Raw genomic sequence first — 20,875 nt, 5'->3', positions numbered from 1 at the left:
AGCATATAGATGTGGGGGTGTCTATTATCTAATGTGACAACATGTGTCGCGTGAGAAATTAAACTTAAAATTTAGGTTAACGCACAGGCGCTCACCGTACGACTGGGGATTTTTGGGTTGAAGGTCGCTATGGTGTTATCTCGAGTGTGTTTGGTGTTAGGGTTGTTCTCCTTGGTCCAGTGTGAGAGGCTGAACGTACACTTAATCCCTCACACTCATGACGATGTGGGGTGGTTAAAGACTGTGGACCAATATTACTATGGAGGTAATTCATGGGTGTGGCAACAACTAATTTGTACAGCAGCTGCACACTTTGTATTATAGTTTATGGTGCTAGCTTCCCAGTAAATATGTAGTGGCATGCCTTGCAGGATCTCTGGTCTTACTGGATAAATAGCTAGACCATCTCAAGTTGTATCAATGCAGCACACTTGCAATACGTGTGTAGTGTGGTGTAGTACAACCACAGGTAGTAATCATTGTACAACACAGTGTGTGGTACAACTAGTCTTGTGTAGCCAGACCGTTTTTTTGCCCAACACAGAAAAAACGTAGTCTGGCAACCACATATCTATATACGGGGCTCAAGACTAGTGCTTGCCCCTTTGCATAAGGTCTGGTCACTCTAGCATTCAAGATTTGTAGTGTGTTACAGGAAACAAGTAACACCAATCAGATTGCGTTGTTGGTAATTACAAAATTTTTGTGACGGTTGTGTTAGAGTTACCATAGATACCATAGAATTACTTAATGTGTCAAGAGTTTGTCGCAAAGTTTTGTGAAGATGTGATATGACCAAGGCTGTTTAAAAGAACTAAAGATGGAATTTGAATATGTTAGTAGCCGTTTGTAAATATACTACTTACTTTACTTTGTATGGTTGTCGGACTTGCCATTCTTGTTACCATTATTGTGACGTCATGACATGTGACACTGACTCCAGACCCTATACAAATGGGTGGGCACTGACAAACTGGTATGAGACATCTATTAGGTACCTATGGTACAACATACCATCATATCATCTTGTTGATGTTTGTTATATGAACACAATGTTATGGACTGCAACCTAAAACTATTGACCATTGAAGCCATCCACTGGATGATATACAGTATTCTCCCCCACTGTTGGACCAAACCACTGTGTAGTGTGGTAGACAACACACGTGGGACGTTAAAATTAGTCCTTGTCTTGTTTTTCTCTCTACAGCCAACAACACCATACAAGATGCTGGTGTCCAGTATATACTAGATACTGTGGTCAAGGAGCTTACCAAGAATACTGAACGAACTTTCATTTATGTTGAAATGGCTTTCTTTACAAGATGGTGGAAAGAGCAAAACAACGATACTAAATCCCTGGTGAGTTAATTACCACTTGACATAGTGAAACCTCACTATAACAAGACCACCTATCTGTGTTAGTGTAATGTAACTTAGGGCACCTTGATAATCAGGACACTTGTTCATAGTCCCATCTGTATACATGTACTTGAACATACATTTCAATTCCATCCCTGAATATGTTTTTATTAGTAACGTTACGTTTCTTGTTGATGTTGTACATGCTACTAGGTGAAGCAGTTGGTTGAGAATGGTCAGTTGGAGTTCACTAATGGTGGATGGTGTATGAATGATGAAGGAGCCACTCACTACAATGCCATAATTGATCAAATGACTGAAGGTATAATTGGCATGGTTGTCTTGTTATGACAAGATTGAGACAGGATTGAGGTTTATTACTGACACATTTGGAGCTCAATATCGTCCTCGTGTTGCATGGCAGATAGATACGTTTGGACATTCATCAGAGCAGGCCTCTCTGTTTGCTATGGTAACTTGTATTAGTTATTGTGTTTGTTTTAATATTGTTGGTTTATACCAAGATGGGATTTGATGGACTGTTTTTTGCGCGACTTGATTATGGTGACAAAAACACTCGTCTGGACAAGAAGACAATGGAAATGGTATGGAGAGGTAGCTCTAGTCTTAATGAGGACACACAAATCTTCACTGGAGTACTCTACCACCATTATACCCCACCAGATGGGTTTTGTTTTGATCAGAAATGTTCTGACCCACCAATACAGGTTTTTGTGTGTGTGTGTGTGTGTGTGTGTGTGTGTGTGTGTGTGTGTGTGTGTGTGTGTGTGTGTGTGTGTGTGTGTTACATACGATATTACTGTGTACCATGCCTCTTTTTGTGTAGGATGACAAAGATTTGTTTGATTATAACGTTGAAGAAAGGGTTAATGACTTTATCAAAGTGTGTTTAGATCAGGTAGGACAACGACACTTATACAACATGCTACTATTGTCATCACTGATACAGGCACAGTATTATCGTACCAACAATATCATGTTAACAATGGGGTCAGACTTCCAGTATGAAAATGCCAACATGTGGTTTAAGAACCTTGACAAGTTGATACACCATGTTAATAAGGTATACACACTGTATGTTGTGTATGTATATAAGATATCACTTATTGTATCATATTACATAGTTACCAAATCCTTAATTGTTATGTAAAATTTTGTGTATGTGATATGAGGTTTGGTGAGCTAAATTTGCTGTTATTTGTTTCAGTGAACCCCCTTGTTTGCTGTTTATGTGTTGTCTGTTGATACTCAGCAAAGACTTGGAATTTGATTGTTGCATATGTAGTGCACATGAGTATGAACTACACTGTACACTAACTCTTTTGTGAAACCACACATATTAGGGAATTGTGAATATCAGACGCTTGTTAACAGAATGACATGATCTCTACAGAATGACTCAGTTAATGTGTTCTACTCTACACCATCACGATACATTGATGCCGTATACAAGGCCAACCTAACATGGTCAGTGAAGTTAGATGACTTCTTCCCCTATGGATCAGCACCCTGGTCATACTGGACTGGATACTTCACCAGTAGACCTGCCCTCAAGGGATATGTCCGGTATAACAATGCTCTGTTACAGGTAATTCTACATACAGTATATATGGAGAATTCTACAAGGAATATATTGTACAGGGGTGTACAGTTTATTATATAGACTGTCTGTGTATAATCATTTTGTATTATTCGTCTACAGGTTGGTAAGCAGATAGAGGCTATGCATGGAGGTTTCTATGACAACAATCCATCATGTGATAGGCTAGGTTAGTAGAGGAGGCCTATCCTTGTTGTACTGTTGTATGTTGTACAAATGTTGTTTAGTGTTTCAGTGGCTATAGCCTATTGCCTGACATACATCTAATCACTTATACTTTTATTATATAGCTAAAGCAATGGCAGTGGCTCAGCACCATGATGCAGTGAGGTATTGTCATTACTACAAATTTTATGTATGTGTATGTATGCTGTGTAATTCAGTAGTGCCCTTGCCTTTAAGACAGCCCAATTTTTCTCTCTAACTTGCTAAATTTTAGTGATTGTAGTGTTATACTTTGTATTATTTTGCATTTACTTTTTTTCTGATGATAAATCCTTTCATCTCTCACTACAGCTTCAAAACCTTAATACATTAATCAGTCTAACTTAATTGGCTCAGCGTTTTGGCATGTATATGCTATAACCACTAGTATATGTTGTACATATACCACACAGTGGCACAGAAAAGCAACATGTTGCTAATGACTATGCTAAGAGACTACACATTGGCCAAGTGGAGTGTGAGGTGAGTAACAATGTACGACACTCATCATTATACCATCACAATCTTTAGGGTGTTATCTCCCAAACTATCAGTGATATGATTAAGAGGTACAATGGATCATCAACTCTATCACTAGAGACTTGCGAATATCTTAATGTCAGTGTGTGCCCAGCTAGTACAGATAGCAATGAACAGGTGTGCTGTGTACTTCAGAGATAGCAATATTAGCACATAACATGTTTAGTTTGATATCATAGTGTACAATCCCAGGGGATACACAGATGATAAGGTTGTTGTGAGGGTACCCATATCCAGCCCTAACGTGACTGTCCAGGACTCTACAAAGAATATTACTTGTCAAGTAAGACACTAATTCATATAAGACACACATTAACACTCCTATATACCAGGTGCTGCCTGTTCCTAAATCAACAATGCATGTCAGAGGTGATCGTGGTAAAGCTCAGTACACAGTAGTGTTCATTGCTACTGTTCCACCACTGGGGTACAATACATACTTTGTGAGGCCTAGCGGTGAGTAATGTTAACTTATTTGTCCCATTACTAAGATTATATTATTGTAGACACAAGCTCTACTGTTCAATGTGTGTTCTCAGAGCCCACGCCTATTACTAGTGATACAGTAGTCCAGAATACGGTAATATTGTGACATGGTGATTGTGATGATGTGTATGTAGAGTACTTACCCTTCAGATGTATGAAGTGATGATCAATGGCAGTAGTGGCCATCTGGCACAAGTTATTAATAAGTTGTCTGAGGTGAAGGTGAGATTAGATCAGCAGTTCTTTTGGTACTGGGCAAGTGATGGCCATAATGCTAATAGCTCCCAGGTGTGTACATTGTGTGTATCTGTGTGTATCTGTGTGTTTTGTGTCTCTGTGTGTGTTTGAGGCAGCATATAAACCAAGAGGCTAGACTATTGGCCTGGTATTCAAAAGGTTCCAGGTTTGATGTCCAGTTGCTATTGTTGTTTCCTTGAGCAAGAAACTTCACCCACTTTGCTCCAGTCTACCCAGCTGCTTAGTGGAGACCTGGTGACCTGGTGAAGTGGCCCACCTAGCTGTAACATCAATGGGTACCTGGTGTTATACTGGGGAAGCAAATGCCAACTATCCATGTCTCACATAACAGGTGAAAAAACTTCGGGTGCCCACATCTTCAATTGTGAGACATGGTAATCCTGCCCTTGCCTGCACCGACTCCTAGCACCCGAGTAGCACACAGGTGTACCAATGCTGATCCACTAGGTAGTGTGACCATGCTAGCATGGTAGCTAAAAGCTTTTGTGTGTCTATGTGTGAGTGCACATGTGTATGCATGCATGCATGTATGCTCTATGTACATGCCCACATGACTGACATTACCATACCATACATGTATGTTGTTAATTCACTTAGACCTCAAATGCATATGTCTTCCGTCCTAATTCATCAAATGTCTATGACATTAACGAAAATGATAACTTTGCTATTGCCAGTTTGTTGAAGGTATGTCTGTACTCATATCCAATAGAACAAAGTGTTACAGTGGCTATTGTAGGGACCTGTAGTACAAGAGGTATGGCAAGATTTTGGAACTTATGTTGGTCAACAAATACGACTATATGAGACAGTTGAATACATTGAACTGGAGTACACAATAGGACCATTACCACAAAGGTATGTACTAGCAGTCCCTGCTAACAGTAAGATTAGTACTACTGTATCACAATTATTTACACAGTGATAAGAAGGGTAAAGAAGTCATCAGCTATTATGATACAGACCTGAGCACTATGAAGCAGTGGTACACTGATGCTAATGGTCGTGAAATGCAACTAAGAAAGTAACTGAAATATTAAACAGTCTATAGTGTATATGTATAATCTGAGTGTGTTTGTTATGCAGTCTTGGTGGCCGACAGACATGGGTGTGGAATAATACTGCACCAATTGCTGGCAACTATTATCCTATAAATAGCAGAATATTTATTAGGGTGTGTGATTGTGTGTGTGTTGTATTTGTACGTGTGCAAATGAATATGTGTATAAAGTATGTGTACATGTGTGTAGCTAAGAAATAATTTTAATATCTTTAGGATGAGACAGCTAAATCCCAGGTTACTGTTCTTACTGATCGCTCCCATGGAGGCTCAAGTTTAAGAGACGGAAGTCTTGAAATAATGGTATGTCTGTAGAAATGTGTGTGTATGTGTGTGCAGTACATTGATGTGTATATACTACCAGGTACATAGACGTTTACTAAATGATGACAGTGTTGGGGAACACTTGAATGAGACGGGACAGTTTGGAGATGGTCTGATAGTCAGAGGGACTAACTTACTAGTTGTTGATACAATAGAGAACTCAGCTAGAATACACCGCAGTGTTGGGGAGGAAATGCTTCTTCCTGCGATGATGATATTTCATAGAAGTACCATAACCCCTGAAGAATATGTACAGTCATACAATACAGAAGTAAGTATACAATGATTAAATCATATTATGTGTTATGGGTGGTGATTTGTATTCTCAGTACAAAGGCCTAGCAACCGAACTCCCAGCCAATGTCCGTCTTCTCACCTTGCAATATGTTACGGACACTGAAATACTCTTACGTCTTGAACACCAGTATGAAGTGAGAGAAGATAAAACTCTGTCAGTGCCAGCCACAGTGAATATTGAGGTATGTACAACTTGTAGCGTGTTATTTTATCACAACCCTCTAACAATGGAACACATGATGAGTGTGCTGTGGTTGACCCATGAGAATGCGTTCACTAGGCCAGATAATTTTGCAAAAATGCTTGTGCTAAAATGTTCTCATAACATATCGCACAAAGAGAAAAAGAGATTACTATGTATGTGAAAGGTATTATTTGTGTTCACACCTGACTGCTTTATTAGAATGTAAGACTGTTCTGTTATACTGGGAACAAGACACTACTCAGATGTCCCGTGAAAAAACATGGTCCCTATACGATATAACCTGTTTCAAGGGCAGACGACTCAGTTTACTCAAAATCTGATCTTTTGTTTCCGCTAAAAAGCCAACAAGTCATCCCACTGAATATCAAGAGGTTTGAAAAAGCCACCAGGTACAGGGGGCGTATAAATATTTAACTTGCACAGCTCCAGTGCAGTTTGGAAGAAGTGATTAACCTCCCTAATGTTGGGTCTTGGGAGTATTGCAAACCTAAACTGTAGGTGAAATATCAACTAGATCTAGTTTGAGGGGATCTCAGTAGTTCTTATCAATCACATCTTTGTCTCTGTATCCATAACTAGCAACTGAGCACACATTAATACCTGGATACTCTATTGAACTCTATCTCTGTATCAACCCCAGAGAGTTGTGTGATTGCAGTCTTGTAAGCCACCTTCACTACACTACTGTAACTATATAATCTCAATTTTCCCTATATCAACTGGGAATATCTTCAGCGACACGTTCAAGATTTGATATCACAGTAACAGTCATTGCTTTTAGTTCCTTTTAGACTGTATCTGTGAGCACATGTACAAATTTATACGTATAATTTTATTCAGCTATATGAATAGCAACAGCCATGAGTGTATTCAATTTCTGTTAGCTGTTACAGGATTCACAATAAAAGATGAGTGCCTCCTCATAGAGTGCTGGATAGGTAGTGCAAACAAGTTCATCATATTCTTGTCTTTCTCCTTTACTTTTCCATATACTGTAGTAACTGTACTGCTCTAATATAGTGGTCAAATAATAGCTAGCACATATTTCCTTGTAGGATTTGTTTACCAACTTTGTAATAAACAGTTGTGATGAGCTGATACTTGGAGGAAATGAGAATTTGTCTAATGTTGACAGACTGAAGTGGCGAACACTTCCTACTGATGAATCAGGTAGGTCATGTGTTTGCACTATTTGATAAGAGTTTTATCACTACTGTACTTTCTATGTATCTAACCATGCCATATATTGTGATAAAAATCTCCTTGATGTAAGTGATGTTTGTGTATTGTTGCAGATCAATACAAAGGTTCAAAGAAGGTTGTTAATCACTTGCAAGATGACTTGTCTGTCACACTCAACCCAATGGAAATTCGCACATTTCAGTGTCAAATTACTCGTAACACACTTTAAAACCTGTACATGTTAATTGATTATGTACACATGTTAGACTTATTATAGCCATACTTGCTGTATGTTAGACCTTTATAAATTGGAGTTTAAAATGTTGAAATTTCTGTGTGACATGTAATAGTTCATAATTTTGTCACCTATAGAAAAAATAAATTTACATACTGTCACTAGTGAGTTGGCCAGCTACTTAAAGTATTAAGATCATGACATTTAAAATCTTGTGTTAGTCAAGAATCAGTCAGGTTTCTTAGGGGGGACCAGTTAAAGAATACTTGTAGTGTTTGATGGCCATTGCCGCTGCATTGTTCATTCAGTCAGAGGTATTGTATTTGTGTGGCATATTTTAATAGTGGCTATTTCTGCAGCTGGCTGGCTGTGTAGCACTTGACAGCATGCAGTGCTGGGGTGGTAGAGGGCAAAGGCTATTGAACAAAGCCTTGGCTGCCTCCAGAGTTATAACTGTAGCTACCCCTTGTTATAGGTAATAGTTTCCTGAGAATTTACATGTAAATCAAATCAAGGCAGTTGTTAGCTGCTCTCTGACTGAGATATACAACCCTATAATGTTATGAGCAAACAGGCAGAGAAGTGAGGTCAAGAGTGAGGTTACACAGTGGAATTTGAAGCATACAACAAACATGATTAGAGCATCAGTGGCCAAAGGAAATAGCTAGTAGTATTTTTAGCTGTGAAAGTAGCACCAAATAGAGATTATAAAATTTATAATAGACAGGGGCGGATCCAGGGGGGGGGGGCTTTGGGGGCTGAAGCCCCCTCCTTCATATTTAGGCTTTACTTGATCAATATGCTGAGTATTATAATGAAATTTTGTCTTAGCATAATTATATGATCACTAATAATACAAATACTCATAAAACCACCTTATAAACATCTTTCCAAGGTATTATCAGTGGATTTATGCTAAAATTTAGGCAACAAGGACCCGAATTAGCATTAGAGGTTTACAAGATCGAGATACTCTAATAGAGCAGTCAGCTAACTACTCTAATAGAACATTCACTGGAAACATGTAGTTGGTTCTGTTATGGAATTTTTCCAAATCTGCCTGCACCTATACATGCAATGAAGTGAATTGGTCTGTTTAAAGGGCTTCATTCATCTACTTGTGTAGTTAATATGTATGACAATACTTCATTCAGGTTCACAATTTCCATTGAAAATGCTCTTAGATTCAATCTTGTATTGTTCAAATTTCAAAATTTTCCACTTTCAACATTATTATTCTAACATGCACCTATTCAGTGCTGTGCAATTGTGAGAGGGGTGCATCATGTACTTGGTTGTCTGTACCTACCCAAACTTTTCCATTAGCAAAATGCTTCAGAGAGCCATACCTATAATCTAAAGGCAGTATATAAAATATCTACAGGCAGAAAATATTATGAATTTTATGTGGAAATGTCTCCAAATTGCAGTGTTTTAGCATCTATTTTTCAAAATTTTCCTGGGGGGGCATGCCCCCAGACCCCCCTAGTTCCAGCATGCTTCGCATGCTGGGAAGTGTGCTTCACTACCTCTACCCAAGAGATTATAGTACCTTGAGTTACCCCCCCCCCCCCCCCTTTTATAAATCCTAGATCCGCCCCTGATAGAATATAGCTATTATGAATTCTTGGTTTGTTAAGTTGATCCTTCCGCTTTACAAGTGTTAGGAAATGACTTTACATAAAGACTTCTCACGTGATACAAAAACTGTTCGATTGTGGTATTGCAGACGGCTGATCTGCTGATCAAGTTGTGATTTCGCCCGTGTGATTTATGCTGGGAGCTACACTTCTCAGAAATTGTTCACAGCTACTACTTCGGGTTGCATCATCTAGACCAGTTGTACAGTTCGGCAGTTTGACGCGTGCACGAGACTACCACCACTGCAGTATGGAGCTGCAGCTAATAGTCACGAGACTACACGAAATGTTCCCTCCTAGTTTAGCAGGGAACTGGGACAACGTGGGACTACTGGTGGAGCCTAGTAGTCAGGAACAACCAGTCAGCCATATCATGATGACTAACGACCTCACTGAAGATGTGATGGATGAAGTACAGGCTGCTAGCCCACAAGTTGGCCTCATTGTCGCATATCATCCACCAATATTCAAGCCATTAAAGTCGTTAACTAGAAGGACAGCTAAAGAGAGGATTATCCTCAAGGCTGTAGAGTCTAGAATTGCTATCTATTCACCACACACTGCGGCAGATAGTGTGTATGGAGGTGTTAACGACTGGTTAGCAGCAGGCCTGGGTGAGGGGGAGTGTACACCTCTTCAACCAACGCCTCCATCGTATGAAGTGAGAGCAGAACATGTGAGCAGTGAAATGTGTGAAGTGATGAGTGATGAAGTAGCTCTATGTGGTGGAAAACTAGTGAAGAAGTTGAGGTACACTATAACTCTAAACTATATTACATTGTGAAAGGTTTGTGTTTGTACGTATGTATCGGTGTCAGTAAGGTAAATGTCAAACACATGTGCACTCTTGCATGTTGGCTATTATGAGTTACATGTAACTGTGAAATAGGGATGACTCATCCTATGAAGTGTTGGTGAGGTGTAGACTTGACAGACTATCACAAGTGTATACACTACTGTGTGGAAAATTGACCTCACAAAATATTTCAATATCACAAGTTGCTAAAGTGAGCTGAATACAGTCATGTAAATAATTGTAGTACATCTTGTGTATGTACCTGTATGTTGATGTGGTCCATACTATCTACTGTGTACCACTGTACACAGGAGAACACAAAGGGTTCTGGTGTCGGGAGAAAATTATTACTGAACACTCCAGTCAGCTTGTCTGAGTTTGTGGTTAGAGTGAAGAACTACCTCGGGTTACCTTCTATTAGACTGGCAAGAGGCAGAAACTGTGAAGATTCATTTATGGTTAAATCAGTTGCTGTTTGTGCTGGATCAGGTTAGCAACATGTTAGTGCTGTGCAAGGGGTTCACCATTTCCTTGAAGTTATATCAAAATTATGTGGCTAAAATAAAACTTGACATGAGGGGGAACCTAGCTCAATCTCTGATTTTAAAATAAACATCTTGAAGTCTTTGTAACTCACAAAGGTATACTGGCTACCCTGCCAAGTAGACCTACCGCTAAGTATTTTTAAGTTCACCCAACTGGTGTATGAGAATGCACCTGGTGTTATGTCACAGACTAAAGGATCATTCTAGTGATGATGTGTATTGCTCTATAGGTGCATCAGTACTGTGTGGTGTATCAGCAGATGTCTACCTAACTGGGGAGATGTCCCATCATGAAGTACTGGATGCCACCTCAAGAGGGATGTCAGTCATACTGTGTGAACACAGCAACACTGAGAGGGGATACCTTGCCAAGATAAAGGATAATCTACAACAGGCACTTGGGAGTGACATCAAGATCTCACTATCACTAAAGGATCATGATCCACTTATAACTGTATAATAATAATAATAATGACATGAATGAATATGGAGATGTATGATCATTAATTGTTGTCACATTCCAGAATCGTTCTCTTCTGCAATGCGACTGTATTTTTCTAATTCTATCATCAAATCTCTGATAGTATTTCTGGTCAAGACTATATCTGCGAAATAAATCATTAATACAATATTTGTCATCTTACATGAACATACTTTTTCTTAATCTTTCACTGGATGATTTGTTATTGGTGTAAGCTGGTTTAACATCTCGACCCACCTCGGCGATGTTGGCAAGGAGAGCATTGTACTTCACAGCAAAGTATGCATCCCTAGAGGCTGAAAACAAACAAGTGAATGTTGATCACAAAACTGAACTAACAAAATGGAGTACCTTGGTGTAATGCGTGAGTGCCTACTGGTCTATTGGCTTATGAATCAATTCATGAAATGTATACTGTTTTCATATTCAATGCACATTTTACAGATAAATAGAATTTGACTATACCAATGTACAATGTACTGTATTAAAACACTATTTCTTTACATTGATTTGTGCATATGAAAGCATAGTTAAGCAACATCAGTGTTGTGTTGCTTAGTGACAGTTGTATTTCTTAATTGCTAGTGAAGTGGGATGATTTTGAAGAGATGATTGACCATGAGCTGTCATGGCAGATGTACACACACTACAAAAATAGTCACACAACTTTTAAGCAATGGAAAATCTATGTAAGTCATTTGTAAATCATAAATTTTGCCCTCTAAAATAAATAGCAGTATGGTAACTTCTGAGCACTGGCAAAATATGAACTATTTCTAGAGCAGTCGAGAGGAACAATTCAATAGTAAATTTCCTGTTCTGATCTATAGGTCCCTATTTAATAGGATAATGATGGAGTTCATACACATATTAGAATACATACACTTTTCCTGTCAACAGCTTGCAGTACCCTTCTGAAAATTTTGAACTTGTATGCAGTTTGCAATTACACACATGCAGTGCTCTTAAGATGGCTGCAAAACGGAGCTGGAGGTACCCAGTTGTGGTGTGCTTGCCTGTTAACACTGATGTGTGTAATTTTTGCATTCAGTGTGGCATGCATGCATCATATATTGGAAAATTATAGTTCTTCAGTGTTTGTTTTTGTAACAATGTTACATGTGCTTTGTATATAAGCCCTCTATATACTTCACTAAGAAATTGGCTATAGAGGTCTTCAGAAGAATGATATTTAAAGGACACCATTGTTTATGTCATGTGAAAAAGATTGGAAAACGCACAAAATATTAGCCTTTGAGACTCTGGATGTATGAACTATTCTAACATGACCTTGGTAATGGTTACTGGAGGTTGTTTAAAGAAACAATGAAGGATGGATGATTGTTAGTATTACAAACAAAGACTATTCAACACTATATTTTGAGAAAGTCATTAAGTATGCTGTAGTCATCAAGCCAGATTATATGCCCTACAAGCTGCAATTAAACAGTTTCAGCTATGATACTCCACAGACAATAAGGTGTTCATCATTAGCCATTCACACTCGTGGTTTTTAATATGCTAGCTACTAACTCTTGCTACTAGCTATAGTTATACTACATCTAGTGTTCTGTAAAACATCATAGCTATTCATTTGATGTAAAAGAGTCCCATAAATTAACATGTTCTTGGATATTCTGAAGATTGCAACCCTACAATAGAAATTAGCAGTAATCAGACAGTATTTTAGATTATCAACTTTACTAGTTAGGCACTGGAGAGTGAACACAGAAAGTAGAGCTTGTATGAGATGCTACCATTAGCTCAGAAGCTAGTTCTCAGAAACGGCATGTTTATACTAACCTGAATCTTTCTTTGATGGATCCAGTGACTGTGCTGAACTGATCACTGACACTGGTGCTGATCCCGACCTTGTCTGGCTAACTACATCACTGTCTTCCTTAATAGTGGCTGTGGTAGTGTCTATCTTCACCGCAGAACTGCTTACTCCTTTATCAACAGCTATAGTCCGAGCTGTAGTCTTACTGAATGAAGTGTTTTGTGTTGTGTCCATACTCTCCACTTTGATACTGGCAGCATTTCCGCCACCAAATGCCATCCCGCTAGTCCTTCTTGCCTACAATACCTCCTTGAAACAGGACAGTATCGAGGACAGAAAGCGAAAGATTGAGTGAAAAGATTAACGTTAAATTATTAGAATACATACACCGCTTTAATTATTTAATATCACTCTAACATATCCGGAAACGCCACAGTGGCGCGTGAGTTAATTAATTTTCAGTACTGAGGTTTTAAAATACATGGCATATGTTTAAAGAGGGGAAGCATGCACCCATCAGAGTTTCAGTACCATTGTACTTTCCCTTAGTAAAATCCCAGATCCACTTCTGCACATGGTGTAAACAGTAGATAGCTATTTAAAGCAACATTAGGTATATAGATCATTGAGTAGGTGGAAAACCATGTATAAAATATACAAAAATAACCCACTATATTACATTAGGTTGATTAACTACCACTTCAATCACATAACATTTATCCAGTAAGTGTTGTGGAGGTGATTTAGACTGTGTCACTATGATGAACTTGAAGTTGTGTAGCCGAGCACCAAGGAACTGCACAGGAGAGTACTCTTCTCCATCCTCTGGCTTGATTAATTTTAAGTACCTGGAGCAAATAAAAAATGAATATGTACTAGTGCAAACAATAGATAGCCAATGCAGAAGGGATCAAACCGTTTATGGAAGGCTCCTTAGAAACTGTATGTGACTAGTTGACCAACTATTACACTATTAAGCTATACAGTAATAAGGCATACATTTCTTTATCCAGTAGTTCTTTGTTTAGTATACTGTCTAGTAAGCCGGGTAGTACTGTGTCAAACTTCACTTTAGCTGCATCCCAGACATCATACTCTAACAAGTCTAGCACTGCAAACTTTCCATACCTATAATAGTAGTGAAGATTTTATGTAGATACAGTAGACGTTCAGTTATCTGACCCTCGTTTATCCGAACTTAGAAATGACTGTTCTATTAGAGTATTTTGAGTACAAGTGTATGTTCTATTAGAGTATTTCAACAAAGTTCTGGGCTTCAGTTATTGTTATTGTTATCCAAACACTTCAATTATCTGGCCACTTTTACTGTTTCCTGAGACCATTTGGATTTAGATAGATGAGGGTCCACTGAACATACATTACACTAACAGCTTAGCTATGTGACTGACTGTCTACTGTATTAGAAATGCTAATGTACAAGTACTGATTTGAAGCACCAATATTATATATACAAAGTACAAAAATAGACAGCATAGCTGTATCATACAACCATTTTAGATCATCATTTACATGTTGGCGAAGACCAACCACATTTTTGATTTTGGGTAGCATATTCAGTGCTCATATCTGCATGTGGCAATTATACTGTAGGAGACAAAACAGGCGTACTAATAGCACAAGCCTTGTACTTGTATGAAATAGCAAGGATTAAAAAGCCAGACAGCAGTTTGAAGCTCAGCAATTTTTAGTCTAATGCAGACCAGAGTAGTACAGCAAGCAATGGCATTGTTACAATCTCTCCTTAATAAGTTCTTTGAACAACAATGCTGTCTATGGATACTACACACAACACACAAGACTTATACACACACAATAGCAGCTAAAGACCACAGATAGTTTTGATAATGTGCACACAATGTACGCATCTGCAATCATTTATTGTATAATTGTACACAATCACAACGACATTAAGATCAGCAACAAATACACTTCACTTCTACTGTATCTTACAACACAATATACTACAACCCAACTGGCCAGTATAAGCTTGTACAATACTATAACACATTAGACTCATAACCTTAGTGCTCCTAGGATGGCCAATCTGATCACCTCAGGTTCCATGTCACGAGGATTTAAAGCACACAGGTAATTACAGTCACGATATTTTAAGAATGTTGCACACTGTTTAGACGGGTCGATCACCAGTGGCCACCTAAGTGTACAGCCAAGTACATGTATATAACACAGTTAAATCTGTGAGACACACACACACATATATATAATAACTGTCATCAAAGTACATTACTGAATAGAGCATTTATGGACCAGGTAAATTATTTCACTAAGTATGTGGTTGTCAACAATCCATATTAGGAGATTTCATGATCACTATATATGTACAATTGTGGGATTATGTTTAAAGCCGTGGTAGCTGCACTCATTCTTCAGTGCAATCGATAAATTGTTACAAAATTTAAAGCAATGAAGTACAATATAACAACTCACCTGCCATCAGTAGCTATCTTATTGCCCACGTCTCTAAACAACACATCATCCAACTCTTTTACTACCACCGGCTGACCCAGTCGAACTTCTTCACTTAACTCATGTCCATGTTCAGCCATCTTTTCCCTTAACTGTAGCTTGGCCTAACAAAAATATGTTAATACAGCAATTATATAGATCTATATCAAAACAGAATTTAGTCATACATACAGAGGGATACAACAGAACATCAATTTAAAGAGACTGAGTAAAAGACACAATGATTCCACCATATACTCTACAAACAGGCATCAATGTAAATACCCTAATAGAGCAGTCATTTGAATGTACTAGGCAAACTTACTTGATCCAGTTTTTCCTTTGCTTTTTCAGCTTGTATTTTACAATCTGCCAAGTGTTCCTCAGCATCTTTGATGGCCTAAAAATAATTATAGACTTGTACAGTACATACATGGATGAATAGCTTATCTTGAACAACACATATGAGACACATTTTTTTGTCTTTAACAATAGCTGAACTCTTGTTGTAACAGAGTGGTATACAATCTTAACTGACTCTATCATAGTTTAGAGCCTATTTATTAGTTATTTTGTGGCATCACTCTATCTTAACTGCTGTCTTCCACTGGAGACCACCTCTTAATACCACAAGGAGTCATATCTAGAAATTTACTTTAAAATATTGCTTATACACAACTTACTATTGTTCTAGAAAAATCTTCTGCAAAAGTATCATTAAAATTTCCTATTGCATAAATTTGTTAAGGTTTGTATGTGACTATGTTTATACCACACTGTTAACACTACAAGGTACAGAACAATAACCTTCAATGTAATCTCTTCTTTAACACCGCCTAAAGCAATGTTCTTATCATGCTCGTAAATTCGTTTATTCAACTCATTGAAGGCGTTGGCAACCTACAAGTGAAGTTAGCAACCATTAACAAGTAGTAGAACACACTAACCTGTTTCTGTTTGACTGAATACTCTTTCTCTGCTTCAGCAACAATGGAATTTAAACTGTAGAAAATTATGTCAGACTATATAGAGTTGCATAATGATTTACTAAGCTTTGTATATATATAACCTCCACACTGCAGTGGAATGCTTTTTTGTTGCACTGTAGAAGCCTTTCTCTCTCAGTGATGAACTGTTTGGATCAAAATTTCTAACCCTTTGTGACTATGGAATTTTTTCTATTATTTTATTGAAGAGTATATACAGCTGTATGTTCTATTAGAGTCAATGAGTTACTAGTTAAATCATGCTAACAACTATGTGTACCTCTTCTCTTCTTTCTCCACAAAAGCTTTAGTATCTGCCATCCTCTTGGACACTCGATCCTCATACTCTTTTACATACTTATCTGTTACACTGATATCCCAGTCCTTGAGATAAGCTTCAACACCATCACCTGATGACACCTAACCACACATTGTACACATCCAACTAGATCTTGTTTACCCACTAACTATACTATCTATTGAGCTATTATTTTCTACAAAAGGTACATTTTGTAAATAGCACAAACCAGTAAACACCAGGATGTTCCTAGTGAATTGTTTTCAAATTCTGTGTTGCTGTTATATATACCTGCTTCTGCATTGCTGAATTACATTATTGCATGAGTGTATAATATATATGCTGGAGTTATGTTGTAGTGCTAAAGTAGTTTCACATGAGTAAATATAATGCATTAGTGACCTGTTCTGGGTTAGCTCCATCTTCTGCGATAATTCGTGGATCTGCACCCCCATCCAATAGCACCTATTCAAGTCAATGTATACATTAAATATGCAGTACAAATGTTATGTAAACTAATAACAGATGTAAGCAACATAGAAGTATTGTATGTACACACATGTACGCACACACACACACACACACACACACACACACACACACACACACACACACACACACACACACACACACACACACACACACACACACACACACTTGTACATATGTGTACTAACATTCACCTTGACAGCCTCCAAATGCCCAGCAAAAGCTGCACGATATAATGGTGTCCTTCCAAATGCCCCCTGACTGTTGGGGCTAGCACCAAGTGTTAACAGCAGCTTAACAGCATCTGGGTGACCACCAGCAGATGCCTCAGATAATGGAGTGTTATTGTTGGCATCAGTACAGTCTATCAACTTGTGAAGTTGGTTTGGTAGTAATGCTGGTATTGTACAAGCCTTCTCTACCTGTTGGCAAACACGGTACGCACATACAAACACAGTATGCACATAGGGGTGAATTGTGCTGAGAAACTGAATTTAAAAACAAGAGCTTGCCTTATGTACTTTAAAGGTGTGCATTCTATTAGAATAACTAAACTGGTCCACACACGCTATACCAATAAAATACATACGTAGGATCAAATTGCTTCATATGACATGTAGGTATTAAAATGATGATTCACTTTACGCTAAACAGCACATTTAAACACAATATCACTTTAACCTACCTCTTTAAGTAGTGATTGTATAACATCAATTTCACCATCAAATGCCGCCTCGAGCATCTTCTTCTGACGATTTAACTGTTCTTTCCTTTTTCTTCTTTCCTCAGCCTCCCTCTCCATTTCACGATCAGCTCTTTCCCGCTCCATTTTAACTAACTGCAAGTATGCCTGTTGTGTGAGTGAATAATTCAAGTGAATCACCTGATAGGCTGATACTGTAGCAGAGTTTTAAAAGGGGGCTTCTAAAATGTGTTATTACTAAGGGGGAGGGGTTGTGAACTTGTCACTACAAATTTTTAAAACTTTGAGATTGCATATTAGCTATGTTTCAGTTTATAAACTGTGGAACATAATGAACTAGCTATAGGGCAAAGCATCTCTAAACTGAAGCTTTTGTTTGCTCTATTAGAGTATCTCAATGAAATAGATGTCCTAAGGGCTTAATAGCTATGGTGGATGTTTGTTATAAACGTACTAATTGCATGTAAAATTGCTGAATTAATTCATATATATATATATACATACATATATATATATATATAGGATGGTTTGCTATGATGAACAGTCAACACAGCCATACAACTACTACCACTGCTCATAGCTTTAATGTTGCAACAAAATCTTTTTTACAAAAACTATTAGCAGCTTGTATTAACTACAAGACAAAGTGCTTACTTCTCTTTGCAGGGTCTCCATCAAGGAATCAAATTCTTCCTTTTTCTTCTTCAAAGCCATCAGTTTCTTCTTACACCTGTACAGTCGGTATGCATTCTGTATTCTCCTAGCCATTGTGTCCTGTTCTGTCCACACTTTTTTGGGTGCTGTTGTTGCTGCAACTTTATTGGTGGCTGGTACTTTCCCCTTAGGTGCTGGAACTGTTTTCTTCCCAACCCCTGCAGCAGGCTGCTTGACACTAACACCTCTACCTCTGCCAGCGGTTGAGCCACCTCTAGTAGCTGCAGTGCCCCTCCCAGCTGCGGGCTTTGCAGTGGGTGGTTTGGTAGTTGCTGGTTTCGTAGGAGTGGTCCTCTTGGGAGCTGGCTTGGTTGGAGTTGTCCTCTTTGGAGGCATTCTAATTGCAATAAATACACATCTATTCAAAAAATGACAACTTTTCTTGCACACTTTTGTATAGTAGAGGCGCGTAAGGATTGCACACTACAACAAAGCTTAGCTCGAGTCGTACCTCACACTGTAAAGGGTATAAAATCGTTCTATTTCTAATATCCACTACTGCTCTAGACCCGCTTGTTCATAAATCTGCGATCGCGCAAGGGTGCAACTGCACTAATTTATTAGAGTCATATCGTTGTTATGACAACAAGCAAATATACCGGTAGTCCTCGCGATGACAGGAAGAACGTTCTCACCCAACAGTGTACTACCTCCCATATCGGGTACGGAAAACGGTAAGCTGCACACAACAAATCTGACAATGCATTATACTACCAGCAGATGGTTGTGATGAAGTGCTACAGTCTAACAGCAAAGACAACCTACGCCTGATCACCCAGCATGTTATGGATGAGGTACCATATGACACAGGTGTCCATCACATCACGTGCTTATCATGGTAATAGGTGTTATCAGCTGAACAGAAGACACAATCCTTGCTGGATGACTTGTGGAGAAAAAGTATGTGTGTATTAATTTGTGTGTGCACGATACATGCGTATCTTATTGTGGTTTGTGTTAGTGGCTGAACAAGTGGAGAAGGAAAAGATAAAGTGCAAGAAACAGTTAGATGAAATGAGCAGTCAGTTAGGAGCTGCTAAACATGAGCTAGCACAGGCTAAGAAACTGGAGACTTCTTTAGTGGAACAACAGAATCACATGAGTGTTGAAATGGTTGCTGAAAAGAAAGAACGAGATAAATCAGCAGCAGAATTAAAGAGGTGTAATCTTATTTATCTATTAGCTAGATGATTATTGTACTTGTAGCATGAAGGAGAAACTATCTTCATTGCTAACAAGAATCAGTGAAGCCGACAACACCATTGAACGAATGAAGAACGAAGTAGCTTCAACAAAATCACATTACCAAAATGACATTGAGCAAAGAGACAAGACCATACATGATAATCAGGATAAAGTAAAGTTGTAGTTGTTTATAAACTGCTTGGTAATGTCTTGTTATAGGTTAAGATACTAAATGATAAGGTACAGAAATTACAGGAGCAGCTCAAAGCTGAGAAAGAAGCTAGCAAGAAGATACAACAAACTTTTGAAGGTGAAGCATCAAAGAAAGCATCAGATGGTAAAAGGCTGGCTGCTGAAATTGCAAAATTAAAGGTATGATTGGATTTAGCAGCAGACTTATAATATGATAGTTATGTAATTGACAGAGCCAATTACATAATAGTAACACATCACTGGCTGAGGCACAAGCAGAAATAGAAAAGCTCAGATCACAACTGAAACGGCAACATGAAGCAGCAGAAACAAACAATGGATTACTAAATAAGCAACATGCCACAGTTGTGAAAACTTTGCAGAAAAAGGTGGAGAGAACTTTAATGACTTAGCAGTGTGGTTACTTGCTGTATTGGTAGATTGAGAGTCTTGAAAAAGAGATTGATAATCTAAATATGCGGTACCAATTACAAATTGGTAAGATAGCTATACATAAAAAGTTGCATTATAATAATATAATATCTTGTAGAATCTTTGAAAGAACAGTTATTACAAGCAAGTCAGTCGTCTAAAGGACACTATCTTGATGCTAGGATACAATTTCTAACACATCAGGTTTGTAGCAGCACGTCATTGATCAGTCTGCACAATGCTTATAATTTATTTAGAATCGCAAGGAGAAAGAAAAACTGAACAAAGAAGTGAAGAATGCTGTTTTGTAAAACACACATTCCATTGTTTGTAAATTTGTACACTAGTGTTTATAGTCTGATATTTCCGTAAA

The 20,875-nt window shown here is 38.2% G+C and overlaps 5 protein-coding genes across 9 annotated transcripts; 3 read left to right on the top strand and 2 right to left on the bottom strand.

Annotated features, from left to right (window-relative positions):
- Positions 1–75: 75 nt before the first annotated feature.
- LOC136244351 (lysosomal alpha-mannosidase-like) lies at positions 76–7,868 on the top strand. The gene is made up of 25 exons (XM_066035925.1): positions 76–265; positions 1,211–1,362; positions 1,576–1,684; positions 1,728–1,834; positions 1,887–2,090; positions 2,210–2,281; positions 2,333–2,446; positions 2,777–2,971; positions 3,086–3,152; positions 3,274–3,313; positions 3,601–3,670; positions 3,719–3,844; positions 3,894–4,010; positions 4,060–4,183; positions 4,234–4,307; positions 4,364–4,501; positions 5,069–5,158; positions 5,211–5,329; positions 5,394–5,495; positions 5,558–5,645; positions 5,748–5,834; positions 5,896–6,126; positions 6,185–6,334; positions 7,413–7,527; positions 7,653–7,868. The coding sequence occupies exons 1-25, from the start codon at positions 130–132 to the stop codon at positions 7,766–7,768; spliced, it is 2,943 nt and encodes a 980-aa protein (XP_065891997.1). The 5' UTR covers positions 76–129; the 3' UTR covers positions 7,769–7,868.
- Positions 7,869–9,465: 1,597 nt separating this feature from the next.
- Positions 9,466–11,341, top strand: LOC136244376 (NIF3-like protein 1). Its single transcript, XM_066035947.1, has 4 exons — positions 9,466–10,164; positions 10,304–10,421; positions 10,522–10,699; positions 10,986–11,341. The coding sequence occupies exons 1-4, from the start codon at positions 9,548–9,550 to the stop codon at positions 11,213–11,215; spliced, it is 1,143 nt and encodes a 380-aa protein (XP_065892019.1). The 5' UTR covers positions 9,466–9,547; the 3' UTR covers positions 11,216–11,341.
- LOC136244377 (uncharacterized) lies at positions 11,185–13,416 on the bottom strand. Its single transcript, XM_066035948.1, has 3 exons — positions 13,040–13,416; positions 11,410–11,532; positions 11,185–11,360 (listed from the first exon to the last, which is right to left on the bottom strand). The coding sequence occupies exons 1-3, from the start codon at positions 13,293–13,295 to the stop codon at positions 11,269–11,271; spliced, it is 471 nt and encodes a 156-aa protein (XP_065892020.1). The 5' UTR covers positions 13,296–13,416; the 3' UTR covers positions 11,185–11,268.
- Positions 13,417–13,625: 209 nt separating this feature from the next.
- LOC136244986 (IQ motif and ankyrin repeat domain-containing protein 1-like) lies at positions 13,626–19,287 on the bottom strand. 2 transcript variants are annotated; one of them, XM_066036509.1, is made up of 13 exons: positions 19,145–19,287; positions 18,634–19,030; positions 17,962–18,126; positions 17,471–17,698; positions 17,190–17,252; positions 16,770–16,909; positions 16,451–16,505; positions 16,311–16,403; positions 15,829–15,903; positions 15,486–15,628; positions 15,058–15,192; positions 14,016–14,144; positions 13,626–13,864 (listed from the first exon to the last, which is right to left on the bottom strand). In XM_066036509.1, exons 2-13 carry the CDS (start codon positions 19,027–19,029, stop codon positions 13,687–13,689), a joined length of 1,800 nt encoding a protein of 599 aa, XP_065892581.1. In that variant the 5' UTR covers position 19,030; positions 19,145–19,287; the 3' UTR covers positions 13,626–13,686. The 2 variants fall into 2 exon arrangements, with proteins under 2 accessions (XP_065892581.1, XP_065892582.1); XM_066036510.1 differs by lacking the exon at positions 19,145–19,287 and adding an exon at positions 19,084–19,105.
- LOC136244987 (paramyosin-like) lies at positions 19,242–20,875 on the top strand. Of its 4 annotated transcripts, none has more exons than XM_066036512.1 (10): positions 19,242–19,367; positions 19,414–19,487; positions 19,539–19,593; positions 19,655–19,853; positions 19,900–20,050; positions 20,098–20,250; positions 20,304–20,459; positions 20,511–20,568; positions 20,621–20,706; positions 20,760–20,875. In XM_066036512.1, exons 1-10 carry the CDS (start codon positions 19,307–19,309, stop codon positions 20,811–20,813), a joined length of 1,047 nt encoding a protein of 348 aa, XP_065892584.1. In that variant the 5' UTR covers positions 19,242–19,306; the 3' UTR covers positions 20,814–20,875. The 4 variants fall into 4 exon arrangements, with proteins under 4 accessions (XP_065892584.1, XP_065892583.1, XP_065892586.1 ...); XM_066036511.1 differs by having other exon boundaries at positions 19,259–19,367; positions 19,411–19,487; XM_066036514.1 differs by having other exon boundaries at positions 19,263–19,355.

Source organism: Dysidea avara, chromosome 14 (assembly GCF_963678975.1).
Source record: "Dysidea avara chromosome 14, odDysAvar1.4, whole genome shotgun sequence".
Taxonomy (NCBI): domain Eukaryota; kingdom Metazoa; phylum Porifera; class Demospongiae; order Dictyoceratida; family Dysideidae; genus Dysidea; species Dysidea avara.
This window is presented reverse-complemented; position numbering and strand designations above follow the sequence as displayed.

Bases quoted from the DNA above. Each gene is read 5' to 3' on its own strand.
- LOC136244987 (XM_066036511.1), top strand. From the start codon at position 19,307: ATGACAGGAAGAACGTTCTCACCCAACAGTGTACTACCTCCCATATCG. The intron at 19,488-19,538 runs GTACCATATGAC...TCATGGTAATAG, and splicing joins CCCAGCATGTTATGGATGAG to GTGTTATCAGCTGAACAGAA. The intron at 19,594-19,654 runs GTATGTGTGTAT...GGTTTGTGTTAG, and splicing joins GGATGACTTGTGGAGAAAAA to TGGCTGAACAAGTGGAGAAG.
- LOC136244376 (XM_066035947.1), top strand. From the start codon at position 9,548: ATGCTGGGAGCTACACTTCTCAGAAATTGTTCACAGCTACTACTTCGG. The intron at 10,165-10,303 runs GTACACTATAAC...ACTGTGAAATAG, and splicing joins AAACTAGTGAAGAAGTTGAG to GGATGACTCATCCTATGAAG. The intron at 10,700-10,985 runs GTTAGCAACATG...ATTGCTCTATAG, and splicing joins TGCTGTTTGTGCTGGATCAG to GTGCATCAGTACTGTGTGGT.
- LOC136244351 (XM_066035925.1), top strand. From the start codon at position 130: ATGGTGTTATCTCGAGTGTGTTTGGTGTTAGGGTTGTTCTCCTTGGTC. The intron at 4,184-4,233 runs GTGAGTAATGTT...ATATTATTGTAG, and splicing joins ATACTTTGTGAGGCCTAGCG to ACACAAGCTCTACTGTTCAA. The intron at 5,159-5,210 runs GTATGTCTGTAC...TGGCTATTGTAG, and splicing joins CTATTGCCAGTTTGTTGAAG to GGACCTGTAGTACAAGAGGT.
- LOC136244377 (XM_066035948.1), bottom strand. From the start codon at position 13,295: ATGGCATTTGGTGGCGGAAATGCTGCCAGTATCAAAGTGGAGAGTATG. The intron at 11,533-13,039 runs GTTAGTATAAAC...GTTTGTTTTCAG, and splicing joins TCCATCAAAGAAAGATTCAG to CCTCTAGGGATGCATACTTT. The intron at 11,361-11,409 runs GTATGTTCATGT...TTTATTTCGCAG, and splicing joins CAGTGAAAGATTAAGAAAAA to ATATAGTCTTGACCAGAAAT.
- LOC136244986 (XM_066036509.1), bottom strand. From the start codon at position 19,029: ATGCCTCCAAAGAGGACAACTCCAACCAAGCCAGCTCCCAAGAGGACC. The intron at 16,404-16,450 runs GTTAGTGTGTTC...CTTCACTTGTAG, and splicing joins ATTCAGTCAAACAGAAACAG to GTTGCCAACGCCTTCAATGA. The intron at 13,865-14,015 runs GTATGCCTTATT...TATTTGCTCCAG, and splicing joins GAACTACTGGATAAAGAAAT to GTACTTAAAATTAATCAAGC.